This window comes from Trichosurus vulpecula, chromosome 4 (assembly GCF_011100635.1).
Source record: "Trichosurus vulpecula isolate mTriVul1 chromosome 4, mTriVul1.pri, whole genome shotgun sequence".
NCBI classification, from domain to species: Eukaryota; Metazoa; Chordata; class Mammalia; order Diprotodontia; family Phalangeridae; genus Trichosurus; species Trichosurus vulpecula.
The window spans coordinates 115687226-115708382 of NC_050576.1; the positions used below are offsets into that span (position 1 = coordinate 115687226).

A 21157-nucleotide genomic window follows, 5' to 3' on the forward strand; every position below is an offset into this window, starting at 1 on the left:
AAATACCAGCACTCCCCACTATATAAAAAGGGGTGATGCAACCTCGCTACTAGTCAGAATCCCAAGCAACGAGGCGGAGAGAGGAGCTTTGCTAGCCCCAGCAGCAGCAGCGGCAGCGGCAGCAGCAGGACAGACGCCGCCTCCGCTTCCAAGTCGTTGGGTTGTGATACCACCTCCCCTACTCAAGCCTTAGCTCCAGGCGAGGAGCCTTCATCTCCAGCCCAGCGCCCTCCGCGGACTGTCAGAAAGGAGCGGAGGCAGGAGGGAGAAAAAGGAAGGTAGGTGAGCGCCTGGGAAGGGGGGATGGCTTTTTACCTGTCGGCGTCCCGCCGTTCACTTCCCCAAATAACACCCCAGCCCGAACCCGTCATCTCCCGGGGAGTGCGGGACTCCCATCAGCGCCGAAAGAACTTAATGGGAAGTTTGTTCGCACAATCCTAGAGGTTTCTCAACAGTTCAAAAAGTTTCCCGAAGGCTAGCTCTGTGCGTGTGTGTGTGTGTGTGTGTGTGTGTGTGTGTGTGTGTGTAAGGGAGGGGTTGCGAAAGGAGACGGAGAGACTCCCCCAGACCCAGGACTCTCCCACCCCCACCCCCGCCCCAGCCACACTCACGCTGAGATACTCTCGGCTTTCTTCTCCTAGCTAACTTAACCCGGACTTGGAGGTTACTGTGGGGAAGCCTGGGGGGGGTGGGGGGCGGGGAGTGGAGGGGAGAGAGGTAAAGGGGTATTTCAGATTGCCCATAAGCACTCTCCCAGACTCCAGACTCCCCTGCCTTCCCCACGGGTAGGAGAATCCTGAGCTCCTCTATTTCTTCTCCCCCTCCCCCGCTACTCCCCCCACTGCTCTCCCTGGAGTCTGGAGAGGATTTGGATGAATGGGGACCGGGTGGACCGCAGGAGGAGCAAACGCGCCCACTGGGGGGCGCCCTGGGTGCCTGGGAGAGAATGCAGCGCAAAGGCTGCGGGGGCCCTCTCCGGATGAGGAGCGAAACGTAGTTTGAAGTTTAGTACCAGTTTCCTGGCCGCGGGGACGAAGGAGGAGGGAGCCTTATGATTGTCATGTCTGCCACCGCAAAATGTCTGGGTTCAGATTTCTGGTCGATGCTTTCTTCTTCTTGCTTATTCGCTTTGTCTCACTTTTAAAAAATTATTATTACTTTCTCATACATCTAAGGAGTCTTTGTCCCCTAACTTGGGCAGTCATTCTAAAAATCAAGAGATAGGATGGCTAATGAAGGAGTCAGTTCTATTTTTGAGGATTCTGCCCTATCCTCATCTCCTCCCACCACCTCCCTAAACTATCGGTGTGTCCTTAAATAATACATTTGATTTCCCTAGGCATCAGTGTTCCCATATGGAAGGGGGGGCATGAATATTATCTACCTTTCCTATCTCACAAAGGATAAAGTGTGCTAATAGCTATGGACATTATTTGGGGCTTTATAAACCGGAAGGGATTAGATTAAATGATCTTAAAGGTGGTAAATTATTAATTATTATTATTATATAAACCTGTTAGTCAAGGCAAAGGTGTAAGAAGGGTAGTGGCCCAAAAAGATTATTTGTATCACCCTAAGGTAAACTGAGGCAGTGGTATCACTGAGTGCTTGAGGAATCCTCTTCTCTCCTCTCCTCTTCTTTACTGTCCTCTCCTTTCTCTTTCTCTTTTCTTTCTTCTTTCTTTCTCTCCTTTCCTCTCTTCTCCTCTGTTCTCTACTCTCTCCCTCTTTCCACTTCTTTTTCATTCTTTCCCCTTCTCCTACTGTCTAACTCCTTTTCCTTCTCTTCTGTCCCAGAACACCTATGGGAATCTATTAATTTTTGCATTGGTTTGGGATAAGGAAGCTTCAAAGACACCCTGACAGGGAAAAGTCACCCTGCTTGAAACTAGGAGATTAGGATTCAACTCCCAGTTCCATCCCCATCTCCAAGTAGTTATATAACTTTGGAATATTTCATTTTGGGCCTCAGTCTCCCTCTAAAATAAAGAAGTAAACATTTTGGTCCCTTTCTATCTCCCAGGTAGATAAAATGCTATAGAATCTAATAAAATGAATTGGGACTAAATATTAGTGCAATTGGTGCAGCGCTGATCTAGCAGAGGGAGTGCAGTCCTTATGGGTTCCAGTCTTTCCTCTGACACATACAGACTTTGTGACTCTGGCCATTTTACTTAACTGCCCAATCCTCAAGTTAGCTCCCTAAAACTTTTAAGTGTCAGATAAGGTGCCCAGCCTGCATTGGTAGAGGGAATTTCCTCACCAGCAGTTTCCTGCACCAATTAAATTATAGATTGAGTCTGGGTCCAAAAGGGCTCAGATATTTAAAAAGCTGAGCTTTCTGAGCTCAAGCTTTCTCCACTGTAAGATGGAGATAAGAACATTTGTTCTACCCATCTCATAGGACTTTTGTAACATAGGAACTGCTTTGTAAACCTTAAATTAAAGCATTATGTAAATTGTGATACTATTGATAATAATAATAATAATAGCTAACATTTATACGGCGCTTACTATGTGCCAGCCTATTTATAGTCATTATCCCGCTTGATCGTCACATTATTATTACATTATTATCCCCATTTTACAGATGAGGAAACTGAGGCAAACAGGCTAATCGACTTGCACAGGATTCCACAGCAAGTAAGTGTTGGAGGTCATATTTGAACTCGGTTCTTTCTGATTGCAGACCCAGAGATCTATCTACTGTGCCACCTTGCTGCCCCTGTATTATCCTGTAATACCGCTATGAAAGGGACAGTAATAAGAGATAGGTTGTAGCACGGAACACTAGAAGCACACGAATCTGTTGTTGGTAGTCATTCCCCCCAATAGATTTCTCTCTTCTCATTTTATCCTCATCTACTTAGTCATTTCCTTTTATTTTCCTCTTCCTTTCCGCCTTCTGTGTTTTTGCCTTAGCCTGTCAGTGTTTCCCTTGGACTTTGCTTGGCACATTTGGTGGTCTGATGGGCAAATGAGGTTGCTGACCATAGTGCTCAGATAAGTGAATTATAATAAGGGAATTATAATTCATGGTAGTGGAAGAACCCTTGGCTCGATCTCCTCTTGGACAAGGATAGCATCCTCCAGGATACCTTTTTTTTTAATGTTGGCTATGTAACAGGGCCATTCAGTCTCAGTGTTGCCCAATCAGTAGAAGGAAGGACCCAATGAGTACACCACAGAAAGTTTTCTGGGGAGAAACAGCTTCCTGTATGTGAAATTACTTCATAACTTTGGTTGGGAATTGCTGCTGCCAGCAAGTAGAGGGGGTAGAATTTATTGGGTGTGTTGGGGAAGCCTAGAGGTCAATGAAAGTACAGAAAAGGCTTCAAGCCAAGATGAACGCCTAATGGTTAAAATTTACTCCTAATTAATTGGGTTTAACTGCACTGGAAACCAGACTGATTAATTGCAACAGAGCTGAAAAATTAATCCCTGAGATATGAAACTAAAAATGGGGCCACCCAATCTATATAATAATCCTTCTTTGTATAGCACTCCAAGGAGGCTAGGTGGCAAAGTAGATAGAGTGTTGGGCCTGGAGTCAGGAAGACTTGAGTTCAAATCCAGCCTCATCTGTAAAATGAGTAGGATGGTTCCCACTTTGGGTGTTTACCTACAATGAGTTAAAAATCAATCAGATAATAACTAATGATCAGTTTGGAGGGGCAGGGCCTAGAGATAGGAAATCATTGACACAGGCAGCTCTTAGAATGAAAACACCTTCTAAACTGCCTTGAAATTCACTCCACTAATACAGGTTGTAATTTAGTCTTAGAGAATTGCTTGGGGACTTGCTGAAGGCTAGACCTCCATCCATCATACAACACCAACTCTTAGGGCACTTCCTAGTGGTCTCATTTTATAAATTAAAGAATTGAAGCGCAGAGAGGCTGAGACATACCTACTTTTGGTATCTCAGCTGCTTTGTGAGGGAGCTAGAACCAGTATTTTCTGAATCCCAGACTGGTATTATTTGTCCTGTCTTCAAGTTAGCTGGGGGAAGGGACCAGGATGAGTGGTCAATAAAATGCCTACATTGGAGTCATAATCTCATAAGGTACAATATTTCATGGGGGAGGTTTATAGGACAGATATGAAAATTGAAAGTGAAAATTCAGGGTAACTGTAACCACTAAGAAGTAAAATGTGGGAGCCAGGTTCCCAGAAATGTTTATCTGTTAAGGGAATAAACCATGGAAAGTTTCACTTTCTTGAAAATGAAGAAACCATGAAAGTCATGGCATTTACGATTGAGTAGAAACAACACTTAAAATATTTCAGGTCCTAGCAAAGTGAAGATGACTTGGCAAAAGGAATTTGAACAATTACCAACTCAGTTAACAGTCTAGGTGATGTGAGGGTCCCTCCAAACAAGTTTATTATAGCAGGATTTTTTTGAGGGATTGGTTAGCTTGGGTTGAATTATGTGAATAATTAACTAAACTTTTTATTTCACTTATTTGGCTGCATGCCTAAATCTGAGGGCAATTATATTTAATGAGAGAAAGTAAAAGTTTCTAGAAACTATCAAATGAATTAAAATTTTTGATTTGGAGAGAAACAATAGTGATGGTCACTCATTTATACAGTACTATAAAGTTCACAGATCACTTGACATTATCTCAAATGATCCTTACATCATCTTGTAAAGTAGGAGCTGTTATTTATCCCTATTTTACAGATGAAAAAACTGAGTTTTGTAGAGTTTGAGTGACTTGCTTAGGGTCACACAGCTAGCAAAAATATCTGAGGTTGGATATGAACCTGGGTCTTCTGATTCCAAGTCCCAATGTACTCGATGAATTTTTTGAAAGGATTTTCACACTTTTTGTAGCTTCTAAATCAGGGGTGGTGAACCTGCCTCCTCGAAGCCACAGGTGGCCCTTTAGGTCCTCAAGTGTGGCTCTTTGAACAGTCAACACAAAAAAAGAATTTGTGACCTAAATCACACATGGCAGTGCTTTTAATCGGAACATTCCACAACTCTGACATTCTTCACCTTCTTCCATTAGGAATACTGACTTTTTAGGCTGAGAAAGGAAAAGGAAACTTTCCTCAGGTCTTGAGACAGGCAGACCACCAGCCATGAGCACTCATTAATAAACCTGGGTGGGTGGGAAAATGGACTGCCTCTCAAATCTGGTAGAATTCATTATATAGAGCTTCCCTGCTAGAAGGCAGCCTTTCCTAGGAACAAAGGGTTAGCTGATGGTGTCTCTGGATTCTATCACTGAACTATTTGGTTTTTAATAACATCGGGGATGGGAGGCGAAAGGAGAATGTTCAGATGATGACTCTGGAAGGCTGGATTCTTAGGGAAGTTTATAACCTGTCAGAAAGGAATATCCTTTTAGCTTTCCAGGATTAAAGGATAGAGGTACATCTCTTCTGATTCATGAGCTGGGGCTTCGGGAGCAGAATTGCTTACATTTTTTAGGTCTATCAGAAGAGCAAACAGATCCCCTAGCATTAAGCATTCATAGCTCTGGGGATCTTGAATCAATTGTTTCATCTCTATTCAACAGGCATTTATTAAACATCCATACTGGGCCAGGCCAGGCATACAAAGAAGAAAAATTAGAAAAGGCTCCTGTCCTCTAAGGGTTTACATTCTATTGGGAAGGGAAAAACAACATGTACTTGCGCAGGGGTGGGGACCCTGCAGCCTTCCTCAAGCGCTACCCTTTGACTGAATCCAAGCTTCACAGAACAAATCCCCTTAAAAAAAGAATTTGTTCTATGAAACGTGGACTCAGTCAAAAGGCCTCACCCAAGGACATAGAGGGCCAAATGTGGCCTCGAGGCAGCAGGTTCCCTACCCCTGGATGAGGTCTCCAAAGGGAATTTGAGGAGAATGTCTAACGAGTGTGTAGGAAGGGGGAATGCTACCATACCTCCCCAGTGCCTTTGTTAAAGGTCCCATCTTGTTGGGCTGGAGAAATAGATCTGACTCAGTAGATCATTTCTGTCCTTACCTATTTCCCAGGATTGTTATAAGTAAAGAAAGGGCCTCATAAGTGACAGTATAATTATGTGATTCTATTAACAGTCAGGCACCATATAAATGAACTTCTTGTAGCCTTAACAACAGTGTGTGCAAGAGGGCTTTGTGGCTTAAAAGACACAAAAAATATGTGCCTTAAGAGACATAAAAACATATGCTTGTAAAATGTATAGCTCACCATGCCTGCTTGTGGACACATTCATACAGACTGGCAACTCTGTAAAGAGTTTCTGGTTGACCTTCAGGTAGAAAGAGACTTAGTTTTATTCAGAGCCTGAGGTCAAATCTTGGCCCTGCCTCTAACTAACTGGCTGTCCGACTTAACCTCTCTGGACCTCAGTCTCCTCAATCTGTAAAATGAGTGTGTTAGATGGGTAATCTCTAAGCTTCCTCCCAGCTCTAGACGTATATTCCTTTGAACGTTCAGCCCACCGAGCTTCTTCTTAATCCTTTCAATAAAGAGCAAAAAAGTGGAGAGAGAGAAAAATAATAATAAAAGTGAATTTATGAAGCAAGGATGAACAGAGGGAATTTAAACTCATAAGTGGATGCCCCAGAGGAAAGGAGTCTCTGTTTGGGTTTTACCCTGGGCGTCTGTGGAGTACCAGACCTGGAATCAGGAAGACTGATCTTCCTTAGTTCAAATCTGGCCTTAGAGACTACCTGTATGACCTTGGACAAGTCACTTAACCCTGTTTGTTTCAGTTTCCTCATTTGTAAAATGAGCTAGTATCTTTGCTGAGAAAACCCCAAACAGGTCACGAACACTCAGACAGGACTGAAGAACAAAAATTTTAATTCATTTTCCTTTGCTAATTATCTCCACCACCATCCTCTCTCTCCCCCACCCCTTATCAACTAGCCAGACTGAAGAGGGGATGGGGGAGGGGAGGGCTTCCTGGCCCGAGTATTACCTTGCAGTCATCCCCACAGAATGTTACAGGCAGCAGCAGGGAGGAAGTCACGCCTGGGCAGGCTTGTGTGAATGTAGGCTTCATTCTTTGAAGGGCACTGGTGCATCGCTTGAAGGATATGCAAGAGCCAGGGAGTCAGATTTGTAGATGAAAATTCCAAAATGAAATGGTGGCCATCTTTCCTAGGTTTTTCCCTTTAGTTGTACCCTGATCACCTAGTCTAAGAGCCGCAAGGGACCTTAGAGATCACTTAGTTCAGCCCTGTCATTTTGCTGTTTGGAAAACTGAGACCTAAAGATGTGCCTTGCTAAGTAAGTGGCAGATGAGGGTCTGGGGTCCCATCCCTGGTCCTCTGCTTGTTCTCCTAACCCTGTTTCTTTCCACAACTCTCTACATACTTTGCCACTCATTTTTCATTCTTGTACATCAGATCGTAGGATCATAAATATTTAGCTGCAAAGTTCTTAGAAGTAAGTCACCATGTCAGTTCTGTGCTGGCAAAATGTTTTGACAACCAGTTTTTTTTGGAGAAAAAAAATGTTTGTGGGATACATTTTTAAGTTTAATCCTTATTATTAACATTTTCCCATTAATTTCATAAGTCTAAATGATCAACAGAACAGCGAATGTAGAACTGACTTGTAGTGTTTTCTGATTTCTGAAGTATAAATATTCACACTGAAAATTTCAGTATCAGCTTTCCCTAGCTTTGAGCTGGCTCCAGAACACCCTTGAGTCTAGATTAAGCCTCTTTTCTTACTTTATTCTCATTTGAAGCAACTGAGGCCTAGACAAGTGAAATAATTGGGGGGAATGGGGTGGCAGAGGTGTGTCTCCTATGGCCTGTCTTAAAGTTAGTGTTAGAACCTGTGCATCTTCCCAGAAGCGTCAGACTTGCTCATAACAGGAATTCCTCTCCAACCCCCTGGAAGCAGAAACACACACCTCTTCCTTTCTCTTTATTTTATCAACTGTTCAATAGTTAACTCTTAGAAGTGCTTTAGCTGATAAGTAATAAGTAGATAAAAGGTAAGTAGATCTCTAAGCAGTTATTCTCTGTCATAAATTTTAATGTGCAGAAACTGAAGTTCCACCTCCCTTTCTCCCCTGCTCTGGGGCAACACTTTGCCTTTTATTTTCACCCACTGAAAGGTTTCCCCTGATTTCAGACACTCTTCTAACTTTCTTTTTAAAGGGAGACTGAAAGCAGTTATGTAGTTGGCCACTATGATGTGAAAAACATACACTACCTCTTTAAGAACTGCTGGGGGGATGGGATGGTTCTTGTGAGTGTAGCACGGCCTCGGGTGTCCATGCTCCTGGCTTCCATTGTTAACCCTTGTCTTCAAAGCAGCAAGCTCGATGATGCAATGACCAGAGTCAGGGAGGATCCGAAATCAAATGTGGTCTTAGATGTTTCCTAGCTCAGAGCAAGTTACTTGACCGCTGCCTGCCTCAGTTTCTTGATCTGTAAAATGAGGATGTTAATAATAGTACCTATGCCCCAGGATTGATACAAGGACAAAGGAGTGCTTTGAAAACTGTAAAGCACTATACAAATGCTCGCTTTTATTACTTTTATTGTTGTGATCATATTATCTACTATGTTGAGAACATTAAGAAGCATTAAGATCGGCAACCAACACAAAACCTCTTAGTTGGAATCATTCTCAGAGGGTGATTTCTTCTGGTCTGTTACTTCATCTGTAAAATGAGGGAGGTATATTAAGTGATCTCTAAGGTCCCTTCCAGCTTTTTTTTCCAGTTTTATTTAAACTCCTGTGTAGTACTGGCTGTGCTTTGGTTTGGGGAAGGTCTTGGGCTCACTCCTGAGGGCAGTCCTTTTGGTCTTGGTCTTTTTCAGCAAAATGATGCTTCAACATCCAAGCCAGGTCCCTGCATCGGAAGTCAGCGCGACAGCCATTGTCCCCTGCCTGTCACCTGCTGCATCTCTGGCGTTCGAAGATTTCACGACCCTCACCCCCCTTGTCAAGGAAGAGTTGAGGTTTGCCATCCAAAACAAGCATCTGTGCCACAGGATGTCTGCCACGTTGGAGTCCGTCACAGTGAGCGACAGGCCCATTGAGATGTCCATCATGAAAGCCGAGGTACTTCTACTGAGCACCTGTCGAAGCCTCTTCTCTCTTGAATTCTACAAGCTGACATACATAGCTGAGGAAGGAGGCTGAATGGGCCTAAAATAAGCATGCATGAGCTCTGGAAGAATTTAGAACAAGTTATGAGGTGATAGAGCCATAAGAGGTTATTATAGGAGAAAGAGAGAGAAGTATAGGGTCCATCCCTAATCTTTGAGAATATCATACAAGAAAATTATCATATCCTCTCATGGTTGCTACTGTCAGGAATGGAGTCCTGGCTTGCAGGGACTTGAGACTGACCCAAAGAAGTTTCCTTGATTTTCTGATTAAATATTTGCAGATAATCAAGGTCTCAATGGGTTAATATTCAATTTGGTACCTTCCTTAGTATAATAGTATACTTTTTTGGTCTCTGTAGCTGCATAAGCTTAGCTACCATTGCTTCTTTCACAAAATGACAGAAGACCATGGGGAAGGATGCCTTCTTTCTGAGAATAGTCTCTCTAAGGACATTTCTCTAAGCTGAAGAGCCTTTTTGTGGAATTTCGAGACTTGGAGTAGGATTCAAAGACCCCTTTGGGTCATATTTCTATGTGAAAGGTCTTTGATTTTGTTAAATCTGATATTCCTGGGCATTTTATCCCTGTTAGGGGAAAGTCAATTTGATACAAATCTAAAGGACAGTCAACAATCAACAAGCATTTAATGTGTCTATTTATGGGCCAGGCACTATGCTAGACTTTAGAAATTTAAGAATGGTGGGGGCAGCTAGGTGGAGCAGTGAGTAGAGCATCAGCCCTGGAGTCATGAGGACCTGAGTTCAAATCTGGCCTCAGACACTTGACACACAACACACTTACTAGCTGTGTGACCTTAGGCAAGACACTTAACTCCAATTGCCCTGCCTTTCCCCCCTCCAAAAAAAGTGAGGCTGTAGCGTTTGTGGAGGGTAAAAATTCGTAATAAGGCTGGAAGGCTAGAGTGGAGCCAGATTTGAGTCAGAAGGTAACTTAGAGCCACTCAAGAATTCTTGGTTTGAAACTATGTGGTTTCCCCTCGTCTTTCTTGTAGCCCTCAGGGAGCTGTATTTTAGGTGACAGGATGAGGGCTTGCAAGTGGCCCTGCTGTTATTCTTGATTCAGCCCAATTAACCTTTGTTCTAAAGTATAGGCTTGGGGTCCAGACCTCTCCCTGAGCCCTCAGCTATCACTGCTTCTCAGAAAGATAGCATGGTGCAGTGGATGGAACATTGCTCTTAGAATACTTCGGATTGATTCCAGTCTCTACTAGTTGGTGGAGTCCTGGGCAAGGCACCTCGCTTCTGAGCCACGAACACTGGCACTATCTCCCTCCCAGGCTCGTTATATGTAAAAGTTCAAGTTTGCTCGCCTGTCATCTGTGCTAGCAGAGAGACTGAGGTTGGGAGAGCTCTCAAGCCTGGGAGTTCTGAACTGCATCAGTCTAAACTAATCAAGTATTCGCACTGAGTTCAGTATTAATTAATAATAACAACAACATTTGTATAGTGCCTTAAGATTTGCAAAAACACTTTACAAATATCTCATTTGATCCTTACAACAACTCTGGGTGGTAGGTGCCGTTATCCCCATTTCATAGATGAGAAAACTGAGGCTTAAGTTTTCAGTCGTGTCCAACTCTTTGTGACCCCATTTGGGGTTTTCTTGGCAGAGATCCTGAACTGGTTTGCCATTTCCTTCTCCAGCTCACTTTACAGATGAAGAAACTGAGGCAAACAGGCTTAAGTGACTTGCCCAGGGTCATATAGCTAATGACATGTCTAGGCTAGATTTGAACTAAGGGCTTCCTAACTCTAGGTCCAGTGTTCTATCCACTGTACCACTAAGCCATTAGTAACAGGGGACCACCAAGTTGCCTAAGGAGGGGTGAATTGATCCCAACGTAGTTGCGTTGGGTCCATGAGTAGCCCTTGTACTTCAAACCTGGGTGAAATGAGGAGACTGAGTTAGAAGGAAGGAGGAAGGAAGGAAGAAGAGAGAGGGAAGGAAGGAGAAGAATGGAAGGAAGGGAAGGGAGGAAAGAGAAGGAAAGGAAGAAAAGAAAGGAAGGAAAGAATTATTTCCTATCAAACCTTTTAGATGATGCTGGGATCTGAATGTAGTTTAAAAAAAAATCTTCAGTGCAATAGCAGAAAGAGATCTCGAGATCATTTGGTTCAGGGCCCTGCCTAGAGACACATTTAATTTCATTTCCTTGTATTTCATTTATACTAGAATCGGGGCTTATCAGGTCATTTTGCCACATGCAGGATGCAGTATGGTATGTGGAAAAGAACACTGGCACTTTAGTCATTTAACCTGGGTTTCAATCCCATTTCTGATACTCTTGGCTAAGTCACTTAACCTCTCCGGGGCTTAGTTCTCTCATCTGTAAAATGGGGATAAGTTCTACTAGTGGGCTCTAAGTCCCCTTCCAGCTTATAATTGTGATAAATAAGAAGTTTGCCTACGTGCTGAAACCTCCCTATGCACTCTTATCATCTGACTCCTGCTATGAGAACAGTGTGGACGGATAGCCTGGCTGCTGGCTCTCCTCGCCTCCTTTATGGAGTCACAGTGAGGGCAGAGTTTGATTGTGGGCCCTTAGGATGATAGTAATTCCTGGTCCAAAGGTAACATGCCAGTCTCTGTGAAATTAATAAAAATATAGCATAAAATTGGCAGCCTGCCCCAAGAGCCCCAGACACTCATACTCTTCTAACAGACTTTGGGATCTTCCATAAGAAGGAAAGCAAGGAGCCATAAATATCTCTCATGTTGTAAGTGTAAGAGCTGAGTCAGAAAAGGCCATGATTCACCTCTGGGCACCTCAGAGCCAGGCATAGGCAAAGCAGGCAGCCACCTTATGGTGCAATACAGGGGGATTGTAGGATTTAGAGCTAGAATGAAATTCTACTTAGAAATAAGTATGTAGTGTCCAACCCACTCATTTTAGAGGGGAGGAAACTGAGACCTAGACAGGTTAAGTAGCTTGCCTAAGGTTACACTGGTAATAAATATCACTGTCAGGCTCTGAACTAAGATCTTTCTAAGTGCTTCTAGTGCCTGGCACATAGTAGGTACTTAAGAAATGCTCATTGAATTCAACTGATTCCAAGTCCAATGTTCTTTCCACTACATCAAAGTTCAAGAAAAGGCATTTCTTAACATACTTTATAAGTGCACAATAGAGGCAGTTTGTTATAGTGGGTAATGGGCAGGAAGACTGACACATCCTAGCTGTGTAACCCTAGGGAAGCCTTTTAAAGTCTGAGGGTCCCCTGGGGACTCTGGAACAGATTGAGTGGCAAATCTGCCTCAGTGGAGGTAGTTTCCACACAACAGGAGTTTCCTACACTATTGAAAACCATAGGACTGGAACAAAAAGAAAACAAACACACACTTTTATTTCTTGAAAATTCTTTCTTCCATGGCACAGGGGTACTTATTTTGTAAAAAGTCAAGTTGAATTTTGTTCACAATGAAAGCTCCTTTGGAAATTAACATGGAGGATATGTAGCCTTCAAGCCTTGCCTTGAATGAACAAGTGCTATGTCCTCATCCCAGCTCAGGGTCACGCTCTTTTTCCCACCCCATCCAGCATGGTTATGATTAGTACTAGCCAGCAATGATATGAAGAATAGTTAGCATCTATCTATCTATCTATCTATCTATCTATCTATCTATCCACACACTGCTTTAAGGACTGCACAGTGCTTTGTTTATGTTATTTCATTTGATCGTCACAATAACCCTGTGACATGGGTACTCTTATTATCCCCATTTTACAGACGAGGAAACTGAGGCTGAGTGTGGCTCCGTGATTTGCCCAAGGTCACACAGTTAGTAAGTGTCTGAGGCAAGATTCTGACTGATGTCTTCCAAACCTCAAGTCTAACACTCTATTATCCTTTGTGCCCACCCCCAGCTGCCAGAACCAAGTATATTTAAAACATTACATTAAAGAATAGTTTTCTTTCTTCTTTATTTTTAAATAGCAGTAATTTTGCAGAGAGATGTTTATTTCTCATATTAAAGGGCATGTCTTTTGGTTTCATTAGTTTGCCCCTGAAGAGGATGAAAGGAAAAAGAGACGAAGAGAAAGGAATAAAATTGCTGCTGCCAAGTGCCGGAACAAGAAGAAGGAGAAGACAGAATGTTTGCAGAAGGTGAGTGTTTGGCTTTCTCTCTTTGGTTTCTCTTCTCCCTCTTTCTTGTGCCCACTCACTGGCTCCTCCGGAGCACAAAATGAGATTATCCGAATAAAAAGTCGAATTGTCCCCTTTGCCCTTAGGAGAACGGTTCAATAAGCTTCTTATAGGAACAATAGAAATGTTGGCTCCAGGGGTAGGAAAAGATAATGCTGTCAGTGCAATGAATATGCATCTGGAAATCCAAAAGGCAGGTGTGAGAAGTGAAAAAGGCGTTTCTCTCCTTTTGGCTGATCCTTATCAGTCCTGGCCAGTCTCTGCAAGTCTGGCAGCTTGTATCCTACTAGGCACGTCAGTACAGATAGAGAAGTTTCATTCAAGTCATTTTCCTAGAAAAGAAAGCTGCCAACTTAAATTTGGCATGTTTTTGTAATCCTTTGATTAATTTCCTTCAGCAAATTATTTCTCTAAGCTGTACAAATTAATGTATCTCTGGGTGTTCTTTCAGGTGGTTTGCTCCCAGATTCTTCTTTTGCACCCCAGATGTAGTCTGAGCCCCTTTCCTCCTTTTCTCAACAAAGAAGAGTGGTAGAGTCTCCCCAAAGCAAGGCCAAAGTTTTTTGATGTCAGGCTACTAGGTAGAGCTTCTACGAGAAGGATTTTTAACTTACAGACATCTCTGGCCATCTATCTAAGCCTATGAGCCCTCTTTCAGAATGTTTTTAAATGATAGAAGAAATGCATAGAATTACAAGGAAACAAAATACATTGAGATATAATTATCAAAATATATTTTTAAAAAGTGAGTTTGCAGACAGGTTAAGAATCTGTTAGTTTAAGACCCCAAATACAGATCCTTACTTTGCCCTGGTTTAGCCGCACTCCTAAGAGTCTACTACCTGGGTATAAAGAGGCTGCAGAATCTATACCTAGGTATAACTCTAGAACCCTGGCTCCATTTCAGAAAGGTTAGACTCCCATCCATTATAGAGGCTCACATAGAAGGCCTTGAGGAGGGCCCAAAAGTTCTAAGGACCATGGTCGCTGAACCTAACGAACATGTTCTCTCTGAGTCATTAAACTTCTCTCTGATGAATGGGGAAGCAGATAAAAGTTCCTTCCAAAGGCCATCTTGGCTCAGAGTTGGCCAAGAGGAGTTGGGCGCTGCCCTCCTTTCTTCCTTATAAGCCAAGCTGCTTGGGTCCATAGTCTGGGTTGTCACTTGACCTTTTGCCAATTGCCCTCAATATAATACCTTGTTATTTGGGCCCTTCCTGTAGGAATCAGAAAAGTTGGAAAGTGTGAACGCGGAGCTGAAAGCCCAGATTGAGGAGCTCAAGAATGAGAAACAGCATTTGATATACATGCTCAACCTCCACCGGCCAACATGTATCGTACGAGCTCAGAATGGGAGGACACCTGAAGATGAGAGGAACCTCTTTATCCAACAGATAAAAGAAGGAACATTGCAGAGTTAAGCAGACATGATGTGGAGGCAATTGAGAGGTCCTCCTTTCCTTCACTTCTATATCAAGAAACCGGAAGCTTTCGGAGATCTGACTTACTATGCACTTCTAGGATCCTAGTAGTCAAGAGCTGTCCAGGAGGCCTTGCTAAGCACGAGGAATCATGTTAGCTTAGCTGTGACTTTCTCAAATCCAGAGAGTTGAGTTTGGTCCAAGGGAAGAAAGTCTTGGGCCCCGACTCTAGGTCTTTAGGACTTGATGTCTTTGCTGTTCCTAGAAGCTGCAGACAAGCCCTGCAGACGGGTTAGTGTCCTGCTAGTGTCCAGTACCTGTATTTGTCTTGTTTGGATAATACGAACACTCTGGCTTTCAGTGATAGATGTCAGCAGTACATCTGGGTGTGGGGGTGGGACAGAGCCTGCCCTCCATTGACCTATGGTAGGCGAAGCAGACTAACAGTGGGGTTTATCAATGTTTTTCGGTGGCCAGGGATATGCTTTCTAGCCAAACATGTCGATATGTTACAGGAATTACTGTACTCAAGGCCTTCGTTTTCAAACCTAAGCATTGTACTTACTCCCCCATTCCCCACCCCTACCCTGCCTTTTTTTTTTTCATAACACTTGTGCAGATTTTCCTACAATTCATCTCAGATATGGATTCTGAGGGGTTTGGGCAGTTGTTCCTAACTTCAGCCTTCTTGTAAAACACTCAGTTACTGAGCTGGCATGAGCAGTTCCCTGTGATGGCTGCTTTGCCCCAAAGGAGAAAGCCCTTTTCTTGCTGAGCAGACCAGATGCCATGAGCAAAGCTGATAGGTATTATGTAAAAGAAGTCTAGTGTGAGCCCAGTTATGATGGTTATAAAACACATTTGGAAAAACGATGTAACCTGCAAAGGATTATTCTCTGCTGTTAACTTAGCTTGTGAGTGACTTCTAGGGCCAGAACAGACAAAGAATATCTTTTTCCTTTTCTCATTGCTGACTGCAGTCATCATTCAAAGCCTGATGAAATTTAGGATTTAGCGACAGTGATATATAATGATATGCATTTTTTTTTTGGTGATCAATTTTTTTAAAAAAAATTTGAACCCAGGATGTTTGCAACTGTGAGTAGATCTCTTGGTCAAAAGTACCCCAGTTACTGTCTAACTGTTGAAATTCTGATGTTTCTGTGAAATTCTCAGATTGTTAAAGCTTATTCAATATTATCATTACAGTTTTCTGTAAAAGGAAATATTACCTTATTTATCCTAATATTCTTAACCAGTCAAAACCAATAAACCACGCAACTGAAAACGAATGGCAAACGCAAGTGTTGTTAGTTTCTTTCATTTGGGGGATTGTTTAGACTTGGTCATTTTCCCCTCTTTTTGGTGTATGTGTTCTCTCAACTTCATCTTGACTTCGAAGGGATACCACTGCCGAAATGATGGACCTCAAATTCCATAATTCCATTAATGGTGAAGATACGACCTCTACCTAAAGAGCAAACCGAGCGATACCTCAACTACCAGCATCTCCCAAGGCACCAATGCCCAAAGAATGAACTTTTTTTCAACCACATCAGAGACTTTTTAACTTTTGGCTTCTAGAACAGAACATCTTACTATACTGGAATTGGTTGTATTGTGATATCTTATGTTTTATAGATAAATGTATTTCAATGTGCCCAGAGAGAAGGGGAAGAACATTGATTTAGGAGGGGGAAAAAGATGGCTCTCATCATGGTGCAAAGGAAAACTGACTAGACTTTAAGGAGGCAGGATGTCCAGTTTGTCCTGGCTTTGTCATTAACAGGCCAGGTGATCTTAAACAAGTCAGTTTAGCTCCTTCAGACTCGGTTTCGTTACAATAACTGTTATGGTAGTGTTTACAATTATCTCACTTGATTCCTATAACAACCCTAGGAGATAAGTAACCCACACAGCTATTGAGTCATCTGAGGTCACATTTGAACTCAGGTCTTCCCGACTCAAGTCCTGGCCCTCTTATCCCCTGCACCACCTAGCTTTCTCAATGGTAAAATGAGGGGATTGGGCTATATGATTTCTAAGGTCCCTTCCAGCTCAGAAGTTCTTCCCATGCCTCAACAAAGCCTGGTCAACTCTAGAACAAAAGCACGCTCATCTCATTTTCGCTGATGAGCCAGTAATTTTCTGTACTTTGGCAATGGAACCCAATTATTCTACTTGGTCCCCATTTGTATAAAACATTTAGCTAGGGATGAAAATCAGTCAGTAAGCTGCTGTTGATATTATTGGCACTGAGACAGACTTTTGTACAAGGTTAAATTAATTCTTGTGTCTTAGCTGGGGCCCTTGGTATGGTGTCGGAGGACCTGGACTGGACTACTGGCCTGTTGTCTGATCGAAGACAAGTCACTTAGCTCTGGGTCTCAATTTCTATGTGACATTTGAGAAGGCTGGACTAACCCTGCCCTTTTCAGCTCTAAATCCTGTTTCCGTTCACGTTCATTGAGTCTCTGATTCTTTGGGCCATGATTTCATTAAGTGTGTCATTTGGGATGTGGGCGCCTTATTGTTGCTGCTGCTTGTTAACCAGCAGTGCTTTCATAACCTGACCACTGCCTAGAGGATCAAGGTACCTCACTTTTGTCTTAAGCAAATATGTTTATTTTTTTCCTCTTGTGTTGGTTGTAAACCCATTAGGAAAATCTAGCTATGTCAGTGGCTGAACAGTCTCAGAAATCAGAGGACTAGAGTTAATGTATAAACTGTCCAGAACAGCAATGGGTTGTGGGAGAGAAAAAAGAAACAGCCACCACTAAGGAGATGGTGAGAAATGTAGGCTATTTAGTGTGTCTTGTTAAGGAGACTTTTAACAAATGCATGAAAAAAATGTTTTGTTTTTTATTGTTATTGGTAATGTTTTGAAACTTTAATAAAAAAATGAATATGCAGTTGTGAGTGATTTCTTTAATCCTGGTTTCACACTCTGTGGGAAGTAATTCAGAATCATAATTAGAAATTTTAGTATCTAAGGCAATTTAAGTTTGAGGGCAGGGGAACAAGATAGGGCAGAAGATTAAGAGCCTGAGGCTGTTGCTGAAAAGGGAGGGTCAGGAGAGAGCGTCTTGTAGTCTTTCTTTTTTAATTAATTGTTTTTGCTTACTAGGTTCTAAGGTCAGTTGTTTTTATACTACAGAAGGAGCACTAGAGATATTGTGACTTTTAAATTTTGGTGCCCTTCAACAAGGCCCTTATTGCCCTGCCCTAGTTATGGCTCTACTCTGTGACATCACAAAAAATTATCTCCCACCCAGTCTGGCACAGACTGGGGCTCTAATCACCCTGGGACATGTGGGACAGTGTGGATCTCAGTGGGAAGTCTCTCATGGCTTCTACTTCATACTCATTCACCTTTTTACGTGTACAATAACTATTAACACAAAATTCTTGTTCGTAACCCTGGCACAATCCTCCGTAAGGCTCCCTATTTTCCTCTAATAGGAACTTACATTTATGAGGTTTTCAAAATACTTTTCCTCACAGCAATCTTGCGAGACAAAACAATTTTTTTTTACCCCTGTTCTTTAAATAAGGAAACTCACTTACAGTTGGCTGAGAGGCTAACATCATACCACCACCAATACCTGGGTAGCAAATGATAGGATTCTCACCTAGGTCTCTCCTGACTCTGGCTCCAGGCTATCTCTATTAATATCTAATATTTCCTTTTCTCGTGGAATTGATCATGGTATGGTAAAGCCATAACTAGCCATTTTTGTACCTGGGCAGCACAAATTGAACTGGGGCACAATATGCCCTTATATCATCTTTTGAAACAAGGATACCAACTCTCATAGACAAAGGCCCTGAGGTTTGGAGAAGCCCCTGCTGGGGGAAGAGGGTGGAACATAGAGAAGGAGAAGGGATGGACTAGGATATAGCCATAGGGGAGAAGAAGAAAGCAAACCATCTGGTGTCTTCCTTTTTTAACTAACTCTTCCCAAGTGCTGAGCTCTGTTGTTTCTAACCTAGTAAATGCCTGACAATGCTTTCAGTGTCTTCTAAATTCAAAGCCCTAGGGCAATGCCCAGTTAGCCTGCCCTAGTTATTATTCTTAACAGTGGTGGTCTAGGAGAATGGGAGAGATCCAGATTGTGCTGGCACAAGGCATAAAAATGGTATAGTAGAACAAACACAGGATTGGAATGAAAAGGCTTGGATTCGAACACTTCCTCTGCTACTACTTACCTCCCTACCTAATATTTGCATAGTGAATTAAATATTTTCTCATTTGATTGCTACAACAACCCTTGGAGGTAGGTGCTATCATTACTCTCATTTTACAGAGGAGGAAACTGAGGCAGCCAGTTAACTGATTTGCCCAGTGTCACATAGCTACTAAGAGTCCGAAACTCAGATTTTCCTGACTCTAAGTCCAATGCTCCATCTGTTCCTAAACCTCAATGCCTAGGCGACCTCAGATTGGTCATTTAATTTCTCTGCAATTTATTCTCCTCATCTGTAAAATGAGGGAATTGGGAAGGTTTTTGGGGGAAAGAACACCAAGTTAGGCTTCAGAGTCTCAACCTCTGTTTGCCTCAGTTTCCTCAACTGAAAAATAGGGATAATAATACCTCCCAGGGTCGTTATGAAGGTCAAAGGAGATATTTGTAAAGCATTTAGCACAGAATATGGAATATAATAAATGCTGTATAAATGCTCGCTATTGTTATTGTTGTTATAAAGTGATTATTATCACCATCGTTACTTTGGTTACCCATATAACATTTCTCCTCCTTAGGCCTCAGTTTTGTCTTCTATGAAATGAAGGAATTAAATTAGATGGTCTCCAAGGTCTCTGCCTGCTCTAAATTCTGTGGATAATGCCAGTGGCTATTTTGAACCACAGCTTTCTCTCTCTCTCCCCCATAGAATTGAGGCTTAGATGCTAAACAAACTTGGGAATTTCTTATTCAAAAGCCACAATCAGAATACCTCTAAATCTTTTCATTTAACCATTACAAGGGGGGAATGTCAAGATATTTTCCAACTTCATACACTAGTTTCACATTGCAGGCTTAGAGGATAAGGCCTTGGGAATGAAAACCAAAATTAGTTGCAAGAGATTTCTGTTCTCTCGTTCTGCCTGCTTCTGCCTGAAGATAGGATAGAAATGACACAACCATAATTCTCTGCGGCTCCATAGTGCTATGCTGTTTCTCCAAGGAGCCTGAGATGCCTTCCAGCTGTGCCCGTTTCTAGGGTCAGCCTGAAGCAAGCCTTCAGAAATGGCACTTGGTCTCTAGTGTTCCCCACTTGGTGATAGTCTGGTCCGCAACGATAGTTCCCATTCCAACCACAGGTCCCTAGCGTCCAAATGCTCTATCCCATCCTCTCCTTAACAAAACCAACTCTAGAAAAAGAAACTTGGGAATGTATTTATGCTAAGGTGTAAGTGATTGACAAGAGCTTAATAGATTGCTCTTCTCAGAGGCACTGGTATTTTAACATAGGACAATCTTTCAACCCAAAAGAATCAAATTCTAATGATGGAATTTGAAGCATCATCTGATAAGTTGGGGAGGTGGGGAAGGGGCATTTGTTAATGAGTAGGACCTCCTCAACATGCCTTAACCACAACAGTAAGTAATGAAATATTCTATTTACTATTAACTATCCCCTCTCTCCAACTTCCCCCAAGATCTTCCATGGAATGACAGAAAGTATATTGGGCTAAGAGTCATGAGATCTGGGTTCGAGGCCCAGATTTGCCACTTGATAGTTGTGTGATCTTAGGAAAACCAATTATATGAGATCTCAAGGCCTCTAAAAAATGAGGCAGTTAGACTCTAAGGTCTGCTTCAGCTTGAAGAATCCTTGTTTCCATTACATATAATGTCAGATTTTTTTTCAGTGTGTTGATCAGTGTTGATGAATTTTTTTCCTCTTCTTCCTCTTTTACAAAAATTGTTCAACTCAAGAGATGGTTAGGTGGGAGCAGAGAGGGAAAGGATACAGGAAAATGTAAAAAGGAAGGAAACAAGTATTTATTAAGCACCTATCATGTTCCAGATACAATGCTAAACACTTTGCAAATATTATCTCAGTTTTTCCTCACAACAACACTGGGAGATAGGTGTCATTATTATCCGTATTTTATAATTGAGGAAACTGAAATGTAGATAATGTAAAAACAAGACATATCAATGAAAATCTATGGTTCCCTATCATAATGTTTTTATGGGGTGGGGGGAGAAGACGGATTTTGTGATGGCGCCATTCCCCACACCTCTATTGGTATACAAGCTTTGTAAGAAACCCTGAATCAAAGAGGAACTCATAAAAGAAGGCATTTTCCATGGAAAAGCAGTTTATTTGGAGGTTCATTAACAATGTGTGAGAATCTGTACCTTCTCTCTTCTTTTTCTTCCCCTTTTTCTTTTTCTCCTCCTTCCTTCCCTTCCCTTCTTTCCCCCTCCTTTCTTTGTTCTCCTCTCCTCCTAGTTCTGCATCTTGTCCTTTAT

At 42.3% G+C, this 21157-nt stretch overlaps 1 protein-coding gene across 2 annotated transcripts; it reads left to right on the forward strand.

The window, feature by feature from the left end:
* The first annotated feature begins 57 nt into the window (after positions 1-57).
* On the forward strand, positions 58-15964 carry ATF3 (activating transcription factor 3). 2 transcript variants are annotated; one of them, XM_036753171.1, is made up of 4 exons: positions 58-278; positions 8792-9035; positions 13105-13212; positions 14475-15964. In XM_036753171.1, the coding sequence occupies exons 2-4, from the start codon at positions 8796-8798 to the stop codon at positions 14670-14672; spliced, it is 546 nt and encodes a 181-aa protein (XP_036609066.1). In that variant the 5' UTR covers positions 58-278; positions 8792-8795; the 3' UTR covers positions 14673-15964. The 2 variants fall into 2 exon arrangements, with proteins under 2 accessions (XP_036609066.1, XP_036609067.1); XM_036753172.1 differs by lacking the exon at positions 58-278 and adding an exon at positions 2593-2643.
* Positions 15965-21157: the final 5193 nt, after the last annotated feature.

Excerpts from the sequence above, each read along its gene's own strand:
- ATF3 (XM_036753171.1), top strand. The coding sequence starts at position 8,796 with ATGATGCTTCAACATCCAAGCCAGGTCCCTGCATCGGAAGTCAGCGCG. Across the intron at positions 9,036-13,104 it reads TGTCCATCATGAAAGCCGAG|TTTGCCCCTGAAGAGGATGA; the intron begins GTACTTCTACTG and ends TGGTTTCATTAG. Across the intron at positions 13,213-14,474 it reads AGACAGAATGTTTGCAGAAG|GAATCAGAAAAGTTGGAAAG; the intron begins GTGAGTGTTTGG and ends CCCTTCCTGTAG.